General features: G+C 51.7%; 3 protein-coding genes across 11 annotated transcripts; all 3 read right to left on the reverse strand.

Moving 5' to 3' along the window:
* Positions 1–1691: 1691 nt before the first annotated feature.
* Positions 1692–3347, reverse strand: TMEM81 (transmembrane protein 81). The gene is made up of 2 exons (XM_051808875.1): positions 3232–3347; positions 1692–2507 (listed from the first exon to the last, which is right to left on the reverse strand). The coding sequence occupies exon 2, from the start codon at positions 2497–2499 to the stop codon at positions 1693–1695; it is 807 nt and encodes a 268-aa protein (XP_051664835.1). The 5' UTR covers positions 2500–2507; positions 3232–3347; the 3' UTR covers position 1692.
* Positions 3348–3563: 216 nt separating this feature from the next.
* On the reverse strand, positions 3564–14950 carry RBBP5 (RB binding protein 5, histone lysine methyltransferase complex subunit). Of its 4 annotated transcripts, none has more exons than XM_051808852.1 (14): positions 14797–14950; positions 14131–14156; positions 13843–14015; positions 12429–12569; positions 11680–11842; positions 10825–10934; positions 10569–10688; positions 9967–10120; positions 9790–9861; positions 8828–8945; positions 8124–8193; positions 7782–8011; positions 6672–6866; positions 3564–5244 (listed from the first exon to the last, which is right to left on the reverse strand). In XM_051808852.1, exons 1-14 carry the CDS (start codon positions 14813–14815, stop codon positions 5219–5221), a joined length of 1617 nt encoding a protein of 538 aa, XP_051664812.1. In that variant the 5' UTR covers positions 14816–14950; the 3' UTR covers positions 3564–5218. The 4 variants fall into 4 exon arrangements, with proteins under 4 accessions (XP_051664812.1, XP_051664811.1, XP_051664814.1 ...); XM_051808851.1 differs by having other exon boundaries at positions 3564–5247; XM_051808854.1 differs by having other exon boundaries at positions 6789–6866; positions 14797–14949.
* A 1268-nt stretch (positions 14951–16218) lies between these two features.
* On the reverse strand, positions 16219–18073 carry LOC127480591 (uncharacterized). Of its 6 annotated transcripts, XM_051808865.1 has the most exons (3): positions 16779–18073; positions 16574–16696; positions 16219–16491 (listed from the first exon to the last, which is right to left on the reverse strand). In XM_051808865.1, the coding sequence occupies exons 1-3, from the start codon at positions 17598–17600 to the stop codon at positions 16327–16329; spliced, it is 1110 nt and encodes a 369-aa protein (XP_051664825.1). In that variant the 5' UTR covers positions 17601–18073; the 3' UTR covers positions 16219–16326. The 6 variants fall into 6 exon arrangements, with proteins under 6 accessions (XP_051664825.1, XP_051664829.1, XP_051664827.1 ...); XM_051808869.1 differs by lacking the exon at positions 16574–16696 and having other exon boundaries at positions 16220–16513; positions 16800–18073; XM_051808867.1 differs by lacking the exon at positions 16574–16696 and having other exon boundaries at positions 16220–16554; positions 16800–18073.
* Positions 18074–18221: the final 148 nt, after the last annotated feature.

The raw sequence follows: 18221 nt of genomic DNA on the forward strand, positions 1-18221 counted from the left end.
CACCCCCCAACACACTTAATCAAAAAGCACCCCAGGAAAGTGCCATTAAGAGGCCCAGTCCCCTCCTTGCTGACAGCTGGAGCCACACTGTCCATCCCAGCCTTCCATCTCAAATTAAGCATTAAAATTATATATATTAATCTTCCCTGCTCGGGGCATCTGGGTCCCCTCAGGAAGGGAAAAAAAAAAAAAAAAGAGAGACATAATAAAAAGATGAAAAAGGAGCCTTTTGGCTCCCACTCTGACCTCCTCAGCTGAGCAGGGGGAAATGGGCTCTGCTGGAGCTTTCATGTCGTTCTGGCCAGGTTTTTTAAAATCACAGCTGCCCCCAGGATGCAGAGTCCCCGATTTCCATCACAAAGAGCAGAGAAGGTCCCCAGATGGGGCAGCTCCTGGTTGATTTTAAGCATCAGCTCCCAGCCCTCTCCCCCGTGGTGGGTCACTCCCAATTTGCCCATTTTCTTCGTGTTCAGAAGGCAAAAAGAGCTCTGGAAACCAGGGGTGGGAAGTGCCTATTTCAGTTTTCACTGGCAAATAAAAGTGTTTCCCTCCATTTAAAGCATTTTTGTGTCGCTCTGCTAAGAGGAAAAACTAATTGTAATGTTTCCATCTTTAATATCAGGGCTGGATGGTTATTTTCCCTGGAACTGAGTGTGCTTTGAATTCCTGTAATTCACAGGGAAAAAAGGAAACAGAGAATAAATAGAGTTGTTTACTGGAAAATAAGAAAGTAAAAAGGGAAGGATCTTCGTAGGTCCCTGGTTGTGCTTCCAAGGGGGAAGAAACACCCCTGCAGAGCTGCTGCTTCCTGCTGTTCACCTCCAGGAAAGATCCCCAGACCCACTGAACTCTTCCCTTCCTCCCCCTTGGAGGTTTCAGGGCTGAGCTCAGCTCTGAGTCAGGGCTAAAAACACCCCCAGTCCCGTTCCTGAGCTGAAGGGCTGTCTGTGCTCCTGCTCTGCTGCTCAGCTCTGAGGGAACAGGGCACACTCCAACCAGCCCTGAGGACACCTGGAGTTTTCCAGGCTCCAGTGGGAGGAGATGTGTCTCCAGGGAAGGAGGCAGTGCTGGTCCATCCCTCGTCCCCACAGCCACTGTGCCCAAACCCTTGGAGCTGGGGAAAGGACTCAGCCAGCCAGGAAATCTGCTCTTGCTGGAGGAACATCCCCCCCCAACCCCTGAGCTGTGGCAGCTCCAGCCCCACGGAGCTCTCAGCAAGGCAGGAGAAATTTGGGGAATAAGGGTGGCAGGTTAAATAAAACCCCCAAAGACCTCGAGGTAAAACAGAGACCCATCAGAGGAGCACAGCTGTGAGCTGGCAGCTGTTTGCCATGGCTCAGTGTCCTCCAAATCCTGCCTGGATCATTCCAGAACTCCACTGGAGGCAAAGTGCCTCGTCCCACCCCTCTGCACTGCTCCAGTGAGACTCAGGCTCTGCTCTAAACCCCTGCACTAACTCAGCACCAAAGTGCAAGGAAATATTCCAGAATAAATGTGTGTCAGCCGGAAAATAAAGCACAAATATCACATAAAACACCCATGGAATCACTGGAATCTCCTGAGTCAGAAGGGACCCACGAGGGTCACCAAAGTCCAGCCGTGGCCCTACAGAGACCACCCCAAGAACCACACCCCGAGTTCCCCCTTAACACCAATAAAGAGGCAAATACAAACAACTGCAGGAATCTCCCTTCATTTCTCTGCTCCTCTCCTCCTCCAAAGCCTCTGGCAGCAGCAGAGCAGGAGGCTGAGCAGGATGGCCCCCAGCACTCCGCTCCCAATTCCCAGCACAGCTTCGGAGAACTCCTGCTGCTCCCAGAAGCGCTCCCGCCCTTCCCGGCTGCCGTTCCTGGAGCTCCCCTCCTTCAGGCTCCCCTCCAGCTTCTGCTCCCAGGTCGGGGACTGCTGGAAGCTGAGCCCCACCAGGTCTCCAGGGATGACCCTGAGGCCAAAGTAGACCCTCTTGATGGGCTTGGAGGTGCCCCGGAGCCGCACGTCGCACCGGTAGGTCCCGGCGTGCGCCTCCCGCGCGGGGGAGAAGCTCAGAGCGGGGCTGGACTTCCTCAGGGGCTCGAACAGGAGGTCGTTGGTGGTGATGAGGCCCCGGGCCAGCTCCCAGGTGTAGCTGTAGCTGTGGTTGCCCGGCCTGGGGGCATCGGGGGCCAGGCAGGGCAGCTGGAGGGGCTGCCCCGTGGGCACGGTGAGGTGCCGGAGCCCGCACAGGAAGGTGCCCAGGCAGTAGGAGCTGACCAGGGAGCAGTTCCTCCTCTCCCCGGCCGGGGTCACCTCACACAGCTCCTCCACCTTCAGGCCTGGCCCGCAGGTGACGCTGCAGGGTGTGGAGTTCACAGCAATCCTGGCCACCGACGTCCTGAGCTTCTCCAGGACCTCCTCCGAGATCTCGCCCGGGACTGGCACCTCGCCCGGGGACACCACGGCCAGGACACACAGGGCACTCAGCACCAGCCCGGGGACGGGGCTCTGCTCCAAGGGCTTCATGGCAGCTCCTCAACCTGAATTCAGCAGCCAAAACAACCCCCAGAAGCATCCTCTGTAAACCTTCACACTCGGTGGTTCTGAAATCCCACCAGCACCATCTTCAATCCTTCCACCAGGGGAGATCCTTCCACTAAGAGAGATCCTTCCACTAAGAGATCCTTCCACTAGGGAAGATCCTTCCATTAAGAGAGATCCTTCCACTAAGAGAGATCCTTCCACTAAGAGATCCTTCCACTAGGGAAGATCCTTCCACTAAGAGAGATCCTTCCACTAGGGAAGATCCTTCCTCTAGGAAAAATCCTTCCACTAGGGGAGATCCTTCCCCTCGGAGAGATCCCTCCACCAGGAGAGATCCTGCCAGGCTGGAAGCACAGCACTGCCAAAAGAGACCCAGCAACCCTTTCCTGTGCCCCCCAGAATGTGAGTCAGGAATCCCAGTTCCTTCAGCAGGGCAGGAATGTTCCCATCCAGCACATTCCAGCAATTTGGGGGTATTTGACAGCTTAGAGGAGATGATGTTCTCCCTTCTCTGCAAGACTTTCTGTGCCTTTTCAGGCAAATTTCCACTGTAAAGAAGCCCCACTTTAATTTTCCCACCAAGCTACAGGATGACAGAGGTGATTACTGCAGGGATCTTTAAACTAATGCTGTGGAGCACAAGGAAATCCCAGTTCCTTGTGCAGGACCTGTCCAGTTCTGACCTACCCACACATCCCCCAGTTCAAACCCAACATTCCAACCTCCAGACACTGATCCAACGAAATCCAAGGCAGTCTGGGCAGGGGTTTGCCTCTGGTGACACCCAGATCCACTGCCAGGGGAGCAGAGCTGATGTCACAGCCCCAAACATTCCAAGGAGGAAGGCAAAGCAAATCCTCTGCCCACGTTGGGATTGCTGAGCCCTTCACCATAAATCCACACATTTCTCTTCCTGACGCCCCTGAACTTAAAATGAGGAATTCTGGGGAGCTGCATTTCCCACACCAAATGTCCCTGGAGGTGCCCTGCCCACCCAGCTCCCCTCTGGGCTGTGGGATTCCCAAATATCACCACGGGCCTCAAGATTTTAGGAAATGAAAAGGTAGCTCTTTATTTACAAACACCAACCTGACACCTTGTTCTACCACCAAGCCAGCACCTGACAAATACTGTACAAAGCTCCAGAGACCAGAAAATAAAATTAGAGAGCTGAGGGGAAAAAAATAAACCCAGGACATTTACACTGTACAGAGAAGCTCTACCAGCAGTGGAAAGCTCAGTCTGGGGCAAATCAAATGCTTCAAACCACGAGCTGTGCATTTTTAAAGCTTGGGGGGGGGGTCAGGCACACCAAACACTGGTGGATTTGACACATCAGAGTCATCCCACGAGTAGAAAAGAACGAAGAACACTAATATTGTACTCGTTGGTAACAAATTCCATTAAATGAAGCAAAATGTACCAAAGCTGGAAATGAAAATAACAGTTTTTAAAAAGCTTCTGAGTCAAAATGTCTCCCCCTCTTCCCCAGGCAGCCACTGCACATTTCTGGCTGCAAATGAATCAATCTCTTTGTGACTCCCTGGTTTTAATGTCTGCAGGACACTCTGATACTTTAAATAATCATGATAATCCCAATAATTACACTGGGGAAAAACTGAAAGTGTTGCATAGGAGCTATAAAAGTCTGTGAAAGGTGGGTCCTTAGGAATGAAAACTTCCTTTTATCAGGATGTTGGTGGAGTACAAGAGGTTCAGGCTGTGGGTGTTGACAGAGAAAGTGCCTCTTCCCATTCCTACAAGGAAAATATTCCAACTGTCCTTAAGGAATAAAATGGCTGGAATGATCTGTCAGCATCCACCTTTCTTCCATTTTTAACCCAGAAGTGGGGAAAAAAAAAAAAGAAAACCCCTTTGAAAAAGCCCTGTTTCAGTTGAGAGAAATCCTGGTTCTGTTTTTAACCCTCTCCCAGTCCCCAGCAGTGAAGGAGGAACCCAGTTATTTCTGGCAGGGCACCTCCCAGGGAAGGGAATAAAAACACTTGCAAGGACAGACAGAACCTGCCAACACAGCTTTTGGTATCACAGGCTGGGAGAAAACACATCAACTGAATATTTTATGGAGAGCTCCTTTCACTTGCTCCTTCTCCCACCAGCAGAGTCTCAAAAATATCCCCCCAGTGAAGGCTCAGCCTTTGCAGACTCCAGAGGTGTCCTGGCTCTTCTCATCCATGTCCCTCCACTGGAGATGCCCCAGAGCCTGGCCCAGGAGCAGCAGCAGCAGCAGCACTAAGGTCAGCAGGGAGCCCTGAGCTCCTGGGAATGCTGGGCAGGAATAACAGGACTCCAAAGGAGAATTCCCAGCAAGGAAAGGGCAGTTTGCAGGATACACAGTCACATCAGGAGTAAAAACACACACTGGGGGTGTTCTTCAGTCCAGGAATGAAGAAAAGGATTTAGGCAAAGGCTGGGGAGCTCTGGAGTGGCAGGGGGGGACAGCAGGGTTTGTCACCACCAGGACAGTCCAACGAGTCCCTCTCCAATGGCACGACCTGAGCCAACATCCCCCTCTGCTCCAGGGAGAGCAGCCTCTTCCAGAGCCAGTCCTGCCAACAGTCACTCCCTGAGGCCAGGAGCAGCCAGTCTGCTGGCTCTGTCAGTCCCTCTGACTGAGCATTCCAGCCACTTCCACACGAGGGTGCCAACAGAGGAAAGAGCACAGGAGGGTAAAGGAGGGTCTTCACAACAATTCTGAGATTGCACCACCTGCTGAAGAGATCAGAGACAGGGGGAAAATAAGTGACCAGCCCCACACAGGAGTTACCAGAAAGCAGAGAGCACCAAACATGGCAGCTTTGCCAGAAAAAAAAAAAATGAAGGAGAACGAGGTTTTCTAGATAAAGCAACTCTTCTCTGAATGATGCCTGTCATCCTCTGACACTGCTGGATGTCCCTTCCCGAGCTGGGAATTCAGAAGTCACCCCCTGCCAGTGGATCTGCCACCAGCAGCTCCTCAGCCCCTCCCAAGGCTGCCCTGGGCTGTTTAACTCCTGCATTTTGCAGTGAAAAGGGATCAAATGGAGGCCCAGGAAACATCCCCCACGTTTTTCCAGGTTTCTTTTATCCCGTTTTCATCCCTTTTATCCCATTCCCTGTTACAGCACATCATCAGAACCAGTACAAGCAACAGTGAGGAGCTGAGCAGGAAGGACAAGGAGCAGGGTGGGCAGCATAGGACCAGCAGTGAGGGAAGGAAGGGGGGGAATCAGTCACTTCTGGACACTCTAAAAATCCACAGCAGCAGCTGCTGAGTTCAAGGAAATGCAAAATTTGATGTATCAATTCCACTGTGCCTTTGAAGCTGCTCGTATTTCAACCCTGAGCTCTTCATTAAAATCTAAAAATAAATGGATTCCACATCACTGGAGCCAAACTTGTGCCTTCTGTGCTGGGCTTGGATGAGTTTTTCCCAGAAAAGAGGCAAATGAGACCATGAGAAACACTTGAGTGTCTCTCAGACTCAGCCTGGGCCCCAACAAAGGGGACTGCAACTGCCCTGCTTTAGCACACAACCAACAAAATAGAACCAAAAGCAAAAAAGGGAGGAAAATTCCCCCAACCCTGTCCTGACCTACAGCAACTGTGCCTTCTGCAGTTTAAATGAGGCTGCTGTACAGCTTGGATCAGAAAATCCAGCTCCTGGGCTTTGTCTCGGGGTCCATTTATCACACAGACCATCAGTGATGCTCCTTTCCCTCCTTCCTTGTGGGATTTCTCTGTTCCCTGTCCCTCTGCCTGGCACTGATGGCACAAAGTGCCAACTGGAGCTTCAGAACCCTTCCCCAGTTACATTTCTCCCCCCAAACCACATCATTCCTGTTTATGCAAGAGCTGATGGAAGTTATCAAAGAGACCAAATGATTTTTTATCCTCTGGAAACAGTGCCTACCTTCCCCTGAACCCCTCCTAAAGCTCTTCCTACCCAAGGTAGGAATTGGATTTGTTTTCCCCCCCATTCCTGACAGCAGTTCCACTTCACCCCAAGGTCCAATTTTGCCTCTCCTTGACAGCAGCCAAACACTGAGTGAGCAAAGTGCCATTTGAGGGGGAGCTAAAAACACCTCTAAGGACTGAGGGGGCTGCACAAAGCAAGGCCACCAAGCAAGCCAGGGGTGCTGAGGTTGGTTCCTTACCTGTCAAGGGCTGTCCCAGCTCCGCCTGCACTTTACCCTTCGCTGCTCCTTCCAGAGGTAAAGCACCTCTGTCCCCTTTGTAGAGTTTCGGTTTAAATGGAGAATCTTTGTCTTTACCTTTTGATCCTTTAGGCCTGCCTGCTTGCTTCTTCTTGGATTTACCATCTCCCTTCACGCCCAGCAGCGGGTGGACTTCTGGGAGGGGGAAAAAAAAACGGGATTCTGGGGTGAGTTATCCCTCCAGATGGGTCAGGGTGCAAAGAGTGGGGAAATTTGGGGGGGGTGGGTCCTAAAGGGGCTCCAGGAGAGCTGGAGAGGGGCTTTGGATGAGGGCATGGAGGGAAAGACAAGGAGGAATGGCTTCCCACTGAAGGCAGGGTGAGATGGGATGTTGGGAAGGATGTTGGGCTGGGATGGATTTCCCAAAGGATGCCCCATCCCTGGGAGTGGCCAAGGCCAGGCTGGACAGGGCTTGGAGCAACCTGGGACAGTGGAAGGTGTCCCTGCCCGTGGCAGGGAGTGGGATGGGATGGGATGGGATGGGCTATAAGGTCCTTTCCAGCCCAAACCACTCTGGGATTCCACAATCCATGAGTCAGGCCCAGGAACTCCTGAGCCAGACCTGAGCCAGGGGAGCTGAACAGGGGGCTGGGTGTGGAGGGATCTTTGAGGGCCCTTCCCACCCAAACCAATCCCTCCCATACCCTGGAGGGATTTCAAGGATGTGGATGTGGCTCTTGGGGATGTGGGTCAGTCCAGCCCTGGCAGTGCTGGACTCCAACACTGAGGTCTTTTCCAACCTCAATGATTCCATGATCCTACAGTTTCATTCTATACATTAAAATCACACAAGACCAACCAAAATCAAGGCTCCTTTAGGTTCACAGTCCCTTAACAAACCAGGAACTGCACAAATTAGATCCTGCAGTTCCAGGATTCCTAACTCATCCAAAACTTGCAGAGTTCCTGGCTCTTAATAACTGTTGTAAGAAAACACTTCAAAGGAAGGAGAAATTTAAGGCAAGATCTGTGAAACTTCTGCTCTCCAGACCAAGCTAAACCCCCTCAAGATGCAGACCAGGCACTAAAACCAGGGCAGCCCCCACACACCATCGTTAGGGACTCCTTGGAGTTCAATGTTGGTGGTTTTGGGCTTCTTCTTTGGTGCCTGGGGGCCATCAGAGGAGGATTGTCTCTTCTTCTCAGAGCCCAGCCCCTCGTCAGTCAGGGAGCTCTGCACAGCATCTGGGGGGGGTCCATAGGGGTTCTCCTCTGGATCTTCCACCTCAGGAGCAATGGGTAAGTACAGCAGGGCCTTGGAGTCCTCCAGCTCCTCATCACTGGCAAGGGAAAACAGCTGCTGTCAGTTAAAAATGTCATTTTTGTGTTATTACACAGGGGAATGTCAGTGGTGTGTTTGGTACCCAGGCTGGAAACAAGATACTCTGTCACCTGCTACAGAAGGCAGCAATGGGGTCCACACTTGTCACATCCACCTCTTCATCCTCTGCAGCATCAGCACCTGAGAACCAGGGGAAAAAAACACAAATTAAAGAGAGGAAAGAAAAGAGCAAATTACTCAGAAAGAATTGGACTGGCTGTGCTTAAATGTCAAAGCATGGAAAAGTGGGAATTGAAACAGAAAACAAATCTAAAGTACTTCCTCTGAAATTCAAGCAGAAAACAAACCTAAAGTATTTCCTCTTAACTTTAATTAAAGCACAAAACAACCCTAAAGTGTTTCCTCTTAAAACCATCAGGTTTTTATTTTATTTTCCTGTGTTCTAACACAGACCTATCGCTGTGACCCACCAGCAGCAGAGAGAGAAGTTAAAACCTTCAAATTGTTCTCACTGAAGTGGTTCTTAAATCTGATTAAATTAAACTGATGCTTAATTCCCACAGGCTAATTTTAGAGTGAACACAGAAACTGCTAAACAACAATTAATTTAAATATGAGAAGTGCTGCAAAGGCTGGGGGTGAGGAGAGCTGGGTGGTGTGCTGGGAATAATCCTTATTTCCATTCCTTTCAGATTCCATCATCTCTTCCACGACTTTTGGGCACCACCAAGTGGTGGCTGTGCTGACACAGATTCCATGGGCCACCCAGGCAGGATAAGGAGTATTTTCTCCCCAGGAAGAGTTGGAGCAGTACCTGTCTGCTCTGGTTCACTCTTATCTTCATCTTCAATGTCGAACTCTGACTCCCTCTCCTCGTATTCCACGTTCTCATCCAGCTCTTTGAAGTCAGGGGCAAAGGCACTCCAGTTTTCCTAAGGCACAAATCCAGAGTGGGTTTTACTCACCCAGAGGAAGAGCAGCTGCAGGGAGGATTCCTGCAATCCCAACCAAATACCCTGGAGGGATTTCAAGGATGTGGATGTGGCTCTTGGGGATGTGGGTCAGTCCAGCCCTGGCAGTGCTGGACTCCAACACTGAGGTCTTTTCCAACCTCAGTGATTCCATGATCCCACAATTTCATTCTGTACATTAAAATCACACGTGACCAACCAAAATCAAGGCTCCTTTAGGTCCACAGTCCCTTAACAAATCAGGAACTGCACAAATTAGACCCTGCTGAAAATCCCACATAGTAACATTCCTTAAACATTGCAATGTACACCCCAAACCAAGGCTGAATGTTCCCACTGAGCCACTTGGATCACTCACTCAGACCTCCTGTACTTAAAGAACACACCCAGGAGGAGACCATTCCCAAGGAAAATGTCCCTGGGATGATATTTAAGGCTTAATGCAAAGCTCAGCTGAAGTTTGAGGACCTTCCTCCCACTCAATAAGGTTGCAAACATGTCAAGTGAGGCAGCTGAGCCCCAAAAACCTGTGGAAATGGGATTTAATGAAGGATTTCAACACCACAACAACTGAGACTACAAGGATGGAGAGCACTGGGGAACCAGGGAATGGTTTGGGCTGGAAGGGACCTTAAAGCTCATCCCATCCCACCCCCTGCCATGGGCAGGGACACCTTCCACCAGCCCAGGTTGCTCCAAACCCCATCCAACCTGGCCTTGGACACTTCCAGGGATGGGGCAGCCACAGCTTCTCTGGGCAACCTGTGCCAGGGCCTGATGCCAAGGGAAGGATCCAAACACTCACCACTTGGTTCTGAGCCCATATTGACACCACCCCGCTGGAAATGGAAGCGATGATGGGTCGCACGGGATGCCACTGGGTTTGTTGGGAAGAGAGGAGAGGAGAAACTTCATTAAGTTTTCATTTTAGAAGAGCTCAGTTTGCAAAGCAACCAGAAACATTGAACAGCAGTTTTCTTACTGCTACATCCAGGAGCAGCTCTCCTCTGGTGCCGTGGAGGATCTTCACCAGGTTCCCAATGCTCTTCTCCCAGATGTACAGGGCGTGCTGCCGTGCTGACCCTGCCACGATGTATTCCCCATCCCCAGAGAAACAGCACTTCTTCCAGGGTGTCCTGGGAGCACAGGGAGCAGCACAGGATCAACCACAGCCCAGGGCAGAGGGATGGGGAAGGGGGGTTGATCTCCTGGCTGAGATCTGACGCACTCCCATCCTCCAAAAACATTTAGGCTTCAAGTTGTGCCAGGCGGGTTTGAAACGAGAACATCTAGCCTTGCACAGAGTGAGAGACTGAACCACCCTTCAGGCAGAGACTGGTGGGCTCTGAGCACACAGTCACCTGTTCACAGATTCATGGAATATCCTGAGTGGGAAGGGACCCACAAGGATCAGGAGTCCAACTCCTGGTCCTGCACAACCCCCAAATCCCACCCCGTCCCTGAGAGCGTTGTCCAGGCGCTCCTCGAGCTCTGGCAGGTTTGGGGCTGTGACCACTGCCCTGGGGAACCTGTTCAGTGCCCCACCACCCAGTGGGGCTGAGGAGCCACCCCAGAGCCTCCCACCTGTTCACCAGATCCTGCAGTTTCTGCATGGGCTCAGGCTCCCCGTCCCTGCCACACGTCAGGATCTCCCGGCCGTCGTACACCCGGATGATCCGGTCGGCCGTGTTGATCAGGAAGCAGCTGGAGAGGGAGGAGGGTACAGGGCATTAAAAGACTAAGGGAACACAAAGAACTCTGTGGGGGGGTTCTGAAGACCTCGTGTGCTCTGCCAGCCCCACCTAGAGCATTCCAAAAACAGGACAGTGCAGGGACTCACCTGCCCTTCCGAGCGAACTCGATGGATTTGATCGCTGTGGTGTTGCTGGTCCCAGTGGTCACTCTGAAGGAAGCAACAAGATCCTGAGTGTCTGTTTTTAAGACCAAGATCTGAAGATCAAGCAGACAGAGAGCAATCAGTGTCTTCATTGGAGCTCATTTCTCTCTTGGTGCCTTTCCCATCAGCCCCTGACGCTGCCAACAGAACCCTCAGCAACCCACAGCTGGATCCTGTGGGTTCTGCCACTGCAGAACCTCCTGGGACAGTTCTGGGACAAAACACTGCTTTATTTACCCTGGAAAAGGATCCAACAGCAGCACAAAGGCCTAACTCAGAAAGGATCACAGAATAATTGAGGCTGGAAAATCCCTCGAGGATCTCTGAGTCCGACCTGTGTCCAATTCTCACCTTGTCCCCCAGCCCAGAGCACTGAGGGCCACATCCAAGTCTTCCCTGGACACCTCCCTGGGCTGCCCCTTCCAGGGCCTGACCACCCTTTCCAGCAAGAAATTCCTCCTGGTGTCCAACCTGACCCTCCCCTGGTACAGCCTGAGGCCGTTCCCTCTCCTCCTGTCCCTTGTTCCCTGGGAGCAGAGCTCAACCCCCCCTGGCTCCCCCCTCCTGTCAGGGGGTTTATAGCCCAGAGATCTTCAAAGACAAATGTGGTGCTTCATTCAGATCACATCAATAATTCCAGAGGCATTCAGGGAGCTTTGCTTGGACATTAAAACAAAGAAAACAACCCAGAAACATTCAGCAGCCTGACAAAGCCAGGAAGGATTGGAAGCTCCCTGCTGGAGCCTCCCCTTGCCCTTGGCATTCCCAGTGTAAATGTGTTCCCTGCTGGAGCCTCACCTTGCCCTTGGCATTCCCAGTGTAAATGTATTCCCCTCTCCTGTCAAAGGAGGCCACCACGTTGAGATCAGAGTCATCATCCACGGGCAGGACCACGTGTTTGGAGTCTGACAGTGTGAGCATCACTGGGGCTGACTTCATGGGGCACACCAGCACCCTGTTCCTGCAAAGCAGAGCAGGAAGAGTTGCTAGTTCCTCCTCTGGAAAGGGATTTCCACATTTAGAAGTAAAAAAAAAAAAATCCCAATCTATATCAAGAAATACAAAATATCCCTGTATTTTTATTACAGAATATCCCTGCATTTTTATTACAGAATAACCCTGTATTTTTATTACAGAATATCCCTGTATTTTTATTATCTTGTCTTTGTTACTTCAAGAGGCAAAATGACATTAAGCTTGTGCCTTACTTTCATTTCCTTTCTTTCTCTGCAAGTTCCTCCAGGTCTGTGCCGTGACTTCTAAACTCAGTGAGACATTTCTACACATTCCCAAGAATCATTCCCTTGTTTCTTGCCATCCTGATACTTCCATAATGAACACAGTGATACTTCCACGATAAACAGAACTGATATTTCCATAACAACCAGAGCTGTTATTTTCATAATAAACAGAGCTGATACTCCGTAACAAACAGAGCCACAAAAACCCCCCAGGCAGTTCCTAATCCCAAACCAACCCACTAAAATCGTGGATTTGCATAGAATTTAACCAATTCAGGATTCCAGCCCTTGTCCCAGAGCACTTACTGGTCCCGGGGGTGGTACTGGACCTTGAGGATGGGCGAGGGGAAGCGGAACCTCTGGTCACAGTCCCCTGACAGCACATCCCACTGGGACACGATGTTGTCGGTGGAGGCACTGACCAGTTTGTGCCCATCCCGGCTCCAGCTGCAGCAGGGAGAGAGGCAGGGCCAGTTAAAGTCACTCCTCAGAGCTTAAAACACACCCCCAGTTTAAGTTTAGCAGCTTCAGGGGTAAACCTGGGAGCTGAGAAAATAACCTGGCAGGTAAATATAAATGCACTTCCGAACGCTCCCAAAGGGAAATGTCCTGAAGTGCCCCAGGGAGTCCCACAGGGGCTGGGATTGCAGCCCCCAGCACACCCAGGGGGTCAGGGGGCTCCAGAGCAGCTGGTGCTCAGCAAACACAGGCAAAATCTAACAAAAATCAGGGAATCACACAATGGTTTGGGTGGGAAGGGACCTTAAAGGTCATCTTGAAATCCCACCCCCTGCCATGGGCAGGGACACCTTCAACTGTCCCAGATTGCCCCAACCTGGCCTTGGGCACTTCCAGGGATGGGGCAGCCACAGCTTCTCTGGGAAATCCATTCCAGCCCCTCACCACCCTCCAGGGAAGAATTCCTTCCCAATATCCCATCTAACCCTGCCCTCTGTCAACAGGAAGCCATTCCCCCTTGCCTTGTCCCTCCACCCCTTGTCCCAACTCCTCTCCAGCTCTCCTGGAGCCCCTTTAGGCCCTGGAAAAGCCCAATTTTAACGTTGTTTGGATCCCACACTGCACATGTCGACACAGACAACCCACTTGGGAACATCACACTTTTCCTCTGCAAGAAATCCCTCCCCTCTCAGGCCATCCTGGAGCCTGACAGCCTGACCTCCCCATCCCAGCTCTCCTCCCTCCCCTGGAGCAGCAGGCAAGGCTGGAATTCCCGGGAAGGTGGGATTTCCTGACCAGAGGGAGCACAGGGGGTGGATGTGGATGTGGGAGGGGATTTCCTGACCAGAGGGAGCACAGGGGGTGGATGTTTGAGGGGATTCCCTGATTCCCTGACCAGAGGGAGCAGAGAGGGTGGATGTTTGAGGAGATTCCCTGACCAGAGGGAGCACACTGGGTGGATGTGGGAGGGGATTCCCTGACCAGAGGGAGCACGGGAGGTGGATGTGGGAGGGGATTCCCTGATTCCCTGACCAGAGGGAGCACAGGGAGTGGATGTGGGAGGGGATTCTCTGACCAGAGGGAGCACAGGGGGTGGATGTTTGAGGGGATTCCCTGACCAGAGGGAGCACGGGAGGTGGATGTTTGAGGGGATTCCCTGACCAGAGGGAGCACAGGGGGTGGATGTGGATGTGGGAGGGGATTCCCTGATTCCCTGACCAGAGGGAGCACACTGGGTGGATGTGGGAGGGGATTCTCTGACCAGAGGGAGCACACGGGGTGGATGTGGGCGCTGATGATCTTGGCGATGCCCCTGGTGAGGAAGTCCCAGATGACGATCCTGCCGTCGTTGCAGCCCACGGCGAGCAGGGTGCCCCAGCGGTTGAAGGTGCAGGTCAGGGCCATGCTGATGCAGTCCAGGGTCCCGTCCGCCTCCTGCGGGGGGGCAGAGCAGGGCCGGGGGCGGGTCAGGCCGTGCCACCGCCCCCATGGGCCGCTCGCAGCGAGCGCCGGGCCGGGGGTGACCCCAGGGGCGGGGGGGGCGCGTTACCTCGGGGTAGTTCTGTCCGAAGGACTCTGGGGGGGAGCGAAAACGCAGCCGGTGAGGGAGGGAGGGAGAGAGGGAGCGAGGGAGGCGGTTCTGCAGCCCCCGGCACGCCCCGCTCAGCGCCGGCGGCTCCGAACCCGCCCGCGGGTGGAGCCGCTCCCGCCGCCCCCCAGACCCAGCCCCGGAGCCCCCCGAGCTCAGCTCGCTCCCGCCGACCCCCAGCCCCGCTCCCAGCTCCCGGTGCCGCCGAGCCCCGGCTCCAAACCCTCCTGCGGACGGAGCAGTGACCGCCCGGTGCCACCCCCCGCTCCTGCCCAGCCCCGCAGTTCCCGGACCCCCGGCCCCGCTCCCGGCCCTGTCAGCTCCAGTCCTGACCCGGTCCCGCAGATCCCCACCCGTATCCGGCCGCTACCCGGTCCTATTATCCCCCTTTCCAACCCCGCTGCTCCCGGTCCCGCCGACTCCCATTCCCAGCCCCATTCCCATTCCCAGCTCCATTCCCATTCCCACCCCCATTCCCATTCCCACCCCCAGCCCCAGTCCCGCCGCTCCCGATCCCACTGCCCCCTCCTTTCCCGTTCCCGTCCCCATTCCCGCCCCCGTTCCCGGTCCCACTCCCAGCCCTATTCCCGTCCCCATCCCCGTTCCCGTCCCCGTTCCCGTCCCCACCGAGCAGTTCCAGGTTCATGTCGCCGCCGTCCCGCTCCCTCCGCTCCCGTCGCCGAAGGACCCCTCTGGGGGCCTACCCCGCTCCGCGCCCCCCGCCTGACGAGGCCCCGCTGCCCTCCCCGGCCCCTCCGCACTGCCGGTGCCGCCCGGTCCAGCTCCCCGCTCCCGGCCCGGCGGCCCCGCGCGTTCCCAGCCCGGCCCTGCTCGCTCCGGGCGCGGCGGCGGCGCCGGGAATGGCGCCGGGATCAGGCAGCGCCGCGGGCAGCCCGGAGCGCCGCCAGGAGGGGCCGGGCGGGCCCCGCGGCCGCGCACGAAGGTTCCGGGGCGGGCGGGAGGAACCGCGGCAGCGCCGGAGCGCTTTTAACGGGGGACAAGGAACGTAAAATAAAATACTATAAAATAAAATATTATTAAAATAAAATATTATTAAAATATATAAAAGAAAAATATATAAACGAAAATAAATTAAAATAAAGATATATAAACTAAGCTAAGCTAAAATATGTAAAATAAAATAATATAAACTAAAATATGTAAACTAAACTAGAACAAAATCAAATAAAAAATATAAACCAACCTAAACCAAAATAAACTAAAATAAAAATATAAACTCAAAATAAACTAAAATAAAAAATAAAAACAAAATAAACTAAAATAAAAATACATAAAACAAACTAAACCAAAATACACTAAAATAAAAATATAAAACAAAAATAAAGTAAAATAAAAATAAAAACAAACTAAAACAAAAATACATAAACCAAACTAAACCAAAATAAACTAAAATAAAAATATAAACCCAAAATAAAGTAAAATAAAAATATATAAAACAAACTAAAATAAAACAAAAATATAATAAAATAAAAATGTAAAAAGCAAAGTTTTAAAAATTAACTAAGATTAAATTTAAAATTAAAAAATATATTTCTTTTTTAAAAAACGACAAAGTAAAAATGATAAAATTAAAAGTTAAAATAAACAATAAAAAAGACTAAAAAAAAAAATTTAAATAAAATAAAAAATAAAATAAGAAAAAAAAATTTTAAGACCTGTGGGAGTTTGGAGCAGATAAATCATGGAATGCTGGAATGGTTTGGGTGGGAAGGGACCTCAAAGCCCATCCAGTGCCACCCCCTGCCATGGGCAGGGACACCTTTCACTAGCCCAGGTTGCTCCAAACTCTGTCCAACCTGGCCTTGGACACTTCCAGGGATGGGATGTGCAGACAGGGAAAGAGTGTCTGCTTTAGGAAAAATAATAAAATAAAATTAAGTAAATTAAATAAACCCCAGTTCTTTGTGTCACTCCTTTAAGGTAAAACATCCCACACCCCAAAAACCCCCAAAAATGGAAAAAAGAGATCCAGGAAGCCACAACCAGCTGTGAAAAGGCATCAGGGAGGTGTCAGGAAAAGCTCTACGAGACATTTCTGGAATTGCAGATACAGAGGTTTCAGTTTTATTCAGACTTTTATTATTTACACAAACGCCCCCCAGCCCTTGCAAGGGCTGAGCTCGACCCTCCCGGGTTTCAATCAGGTTTAAGAGCCCCAGGCCCGGGGTTAATACTGTTAGTGGGGGCCTGGGAGTGCCCTGGGAAACAGGGATTCTCCTCTGGAAAAGGAGTGTAGTGCTTGGCACTGCCCACTGGAGCAGCTGGAGCTGCACAGAACCAGCCTGGAATTCCAGCAGAGAGGTGGGATCCACACAGAACCAGCCTGGAATTCCAGCACAGAGGGGGGATCCACACAGAACCACCCTGGAATTCCAGCACAGAGGTGGGATCCACACAGAACCACCCTGGAATTCCAGCACAGACCATGGAGCTGCACAGAACCAGCCTGGAATTCCAGCACAGAGGGGGGATCCACACAAAACCACCCTGGAATTCCAGCACAGAGGTGGGATCCACACAGAACCACCCTGGAATTCCAGCACAGACCATGGAGCTGCACAGAACCAGCCTGGAATTCCAGCACAGAGGGGGGATCCACACAAAACCACCCTGGAATGGAGCACAGACCATGGAGCTGCAGAGAACCAGCCTGGAATTCCAGCACAAAGGTTGGATCCACACAAAACCACCTTGGAATTCCAGCATAGACCATGGATTTGCAGAGAACTGCCCTGGAATTCCAGCAGAGGCTGGATCTGCACAGAACCACCCTGGGAACACCAGCAGAGGTTGGATCCACACAAAACCACTCTGGGAATGGAACACAGACCATGGGTCTCGCACAGAACCATCCTGGAATTCCAGCACAGACCATGGATCTGGCACAGAACCTCCCTGGAATTCCAGCACCCAGCTTGTCTCCACACAAAACCAACCTGGGAATGCCAGCACGGCCCACAAAATGCCCACAAGGTGCAGATAAGTAAAAAAAAAAAAAAAAAAAAGAAAAAAGGGGGGGAAAAAAAAGTCTTTTTTTTCTCTATAAAAAGCAAATTAATCCATTTATTGCACAGAGAAAGGAAGGGCTGACCTAAAGCAGCCCTGCAGGCTCCGGGTCCCTTCCCTTTTTCCAGGCTGTCCCACAGGCAGGGCAGAAGCTGGAATTTCGCTGTGTTTGAGCCAAGAAATTCCAGCAGGAAGGTGCAGCAGTTCCACATTCCCAGGCTTTCCTGGGAAAGGGAGGCCCTGCAGGACCAGCAGCCCCAGGGAGAAGCTGCCAACTCGCTGTTTGCTCCTGTAGTAACCAAGGTGCATCCTCTGCTCCAGCTCCCACTCTGCCCCAGAAACACCCAAGGAATGGGGGTTTTTTTTTGGGAGCAGCCTCTTGGGAAAGGCACAGGGCCCCCCATCCCTCAGTTTTTTTAGTCTTCCCAGCCAAAGTGGAGCCCCAGAGGGAAAGCCCAGCTCCTGGAGAAGGAAGGACCTGTTTGGTTTTTGGTTTTTTTTTTTTTTTTGCTCCAACCACACCCAGGGTTTAAAAAAAAAAAAAAGCTGAAGAAACCTCAGTTTTTAAAAAGGTGCCTGGCAGAGTTGGCACAGTTTAAAACTGTCATTACTTTTACTGCTAATTGAACACCCTCCCCCCCCCCCCCCCAAGTTTTTAATTAAAATGACTTGGCACTTTCCCCATGGGCATGGAATGACTTTGGTGCAGCACTACCAGGGGGAACCTCTGAGCAGTCTCAACATTTTACCACAAGACTGGGAAGGAAAGGGCAGGTTCCTTCAGGCATTCAAAGAATTATTAGGAAGCAAAATGACCAGAAAAAAAAGAGCTTTTTTTTTTGTTTGTTTGTTTTTTAACAGGAGTAAGAGGTGAAGGGCACATAAAGGATAAATAGCTTATAAGGTGTGGGGGGGGGTTGCAAATCCCTCCCCCAGTAAAACATGGAAGCTTTGCTCCTGTCAATGTAAACATCTCAAGTGTTGCAGAAACTCCTACAGATGCTTCTAAACACTTCTAGCCTAGA

The sequence above is a fragment of the Manacus candei genome, unplaced genomic scaffold (assembly GCF_025592945.1).
Source record: "Manacus candei isolate 608988 ecotype Guabito, Panama unplaced genomic scaffold, ASM2559294v1 h1tg000073l, whole genome shotgun sequence".
NCBI lineage: Eukaryota > Metazoa > Chordata > Aves > Passeriformes > Pipridae > Manacus > Manacus candei.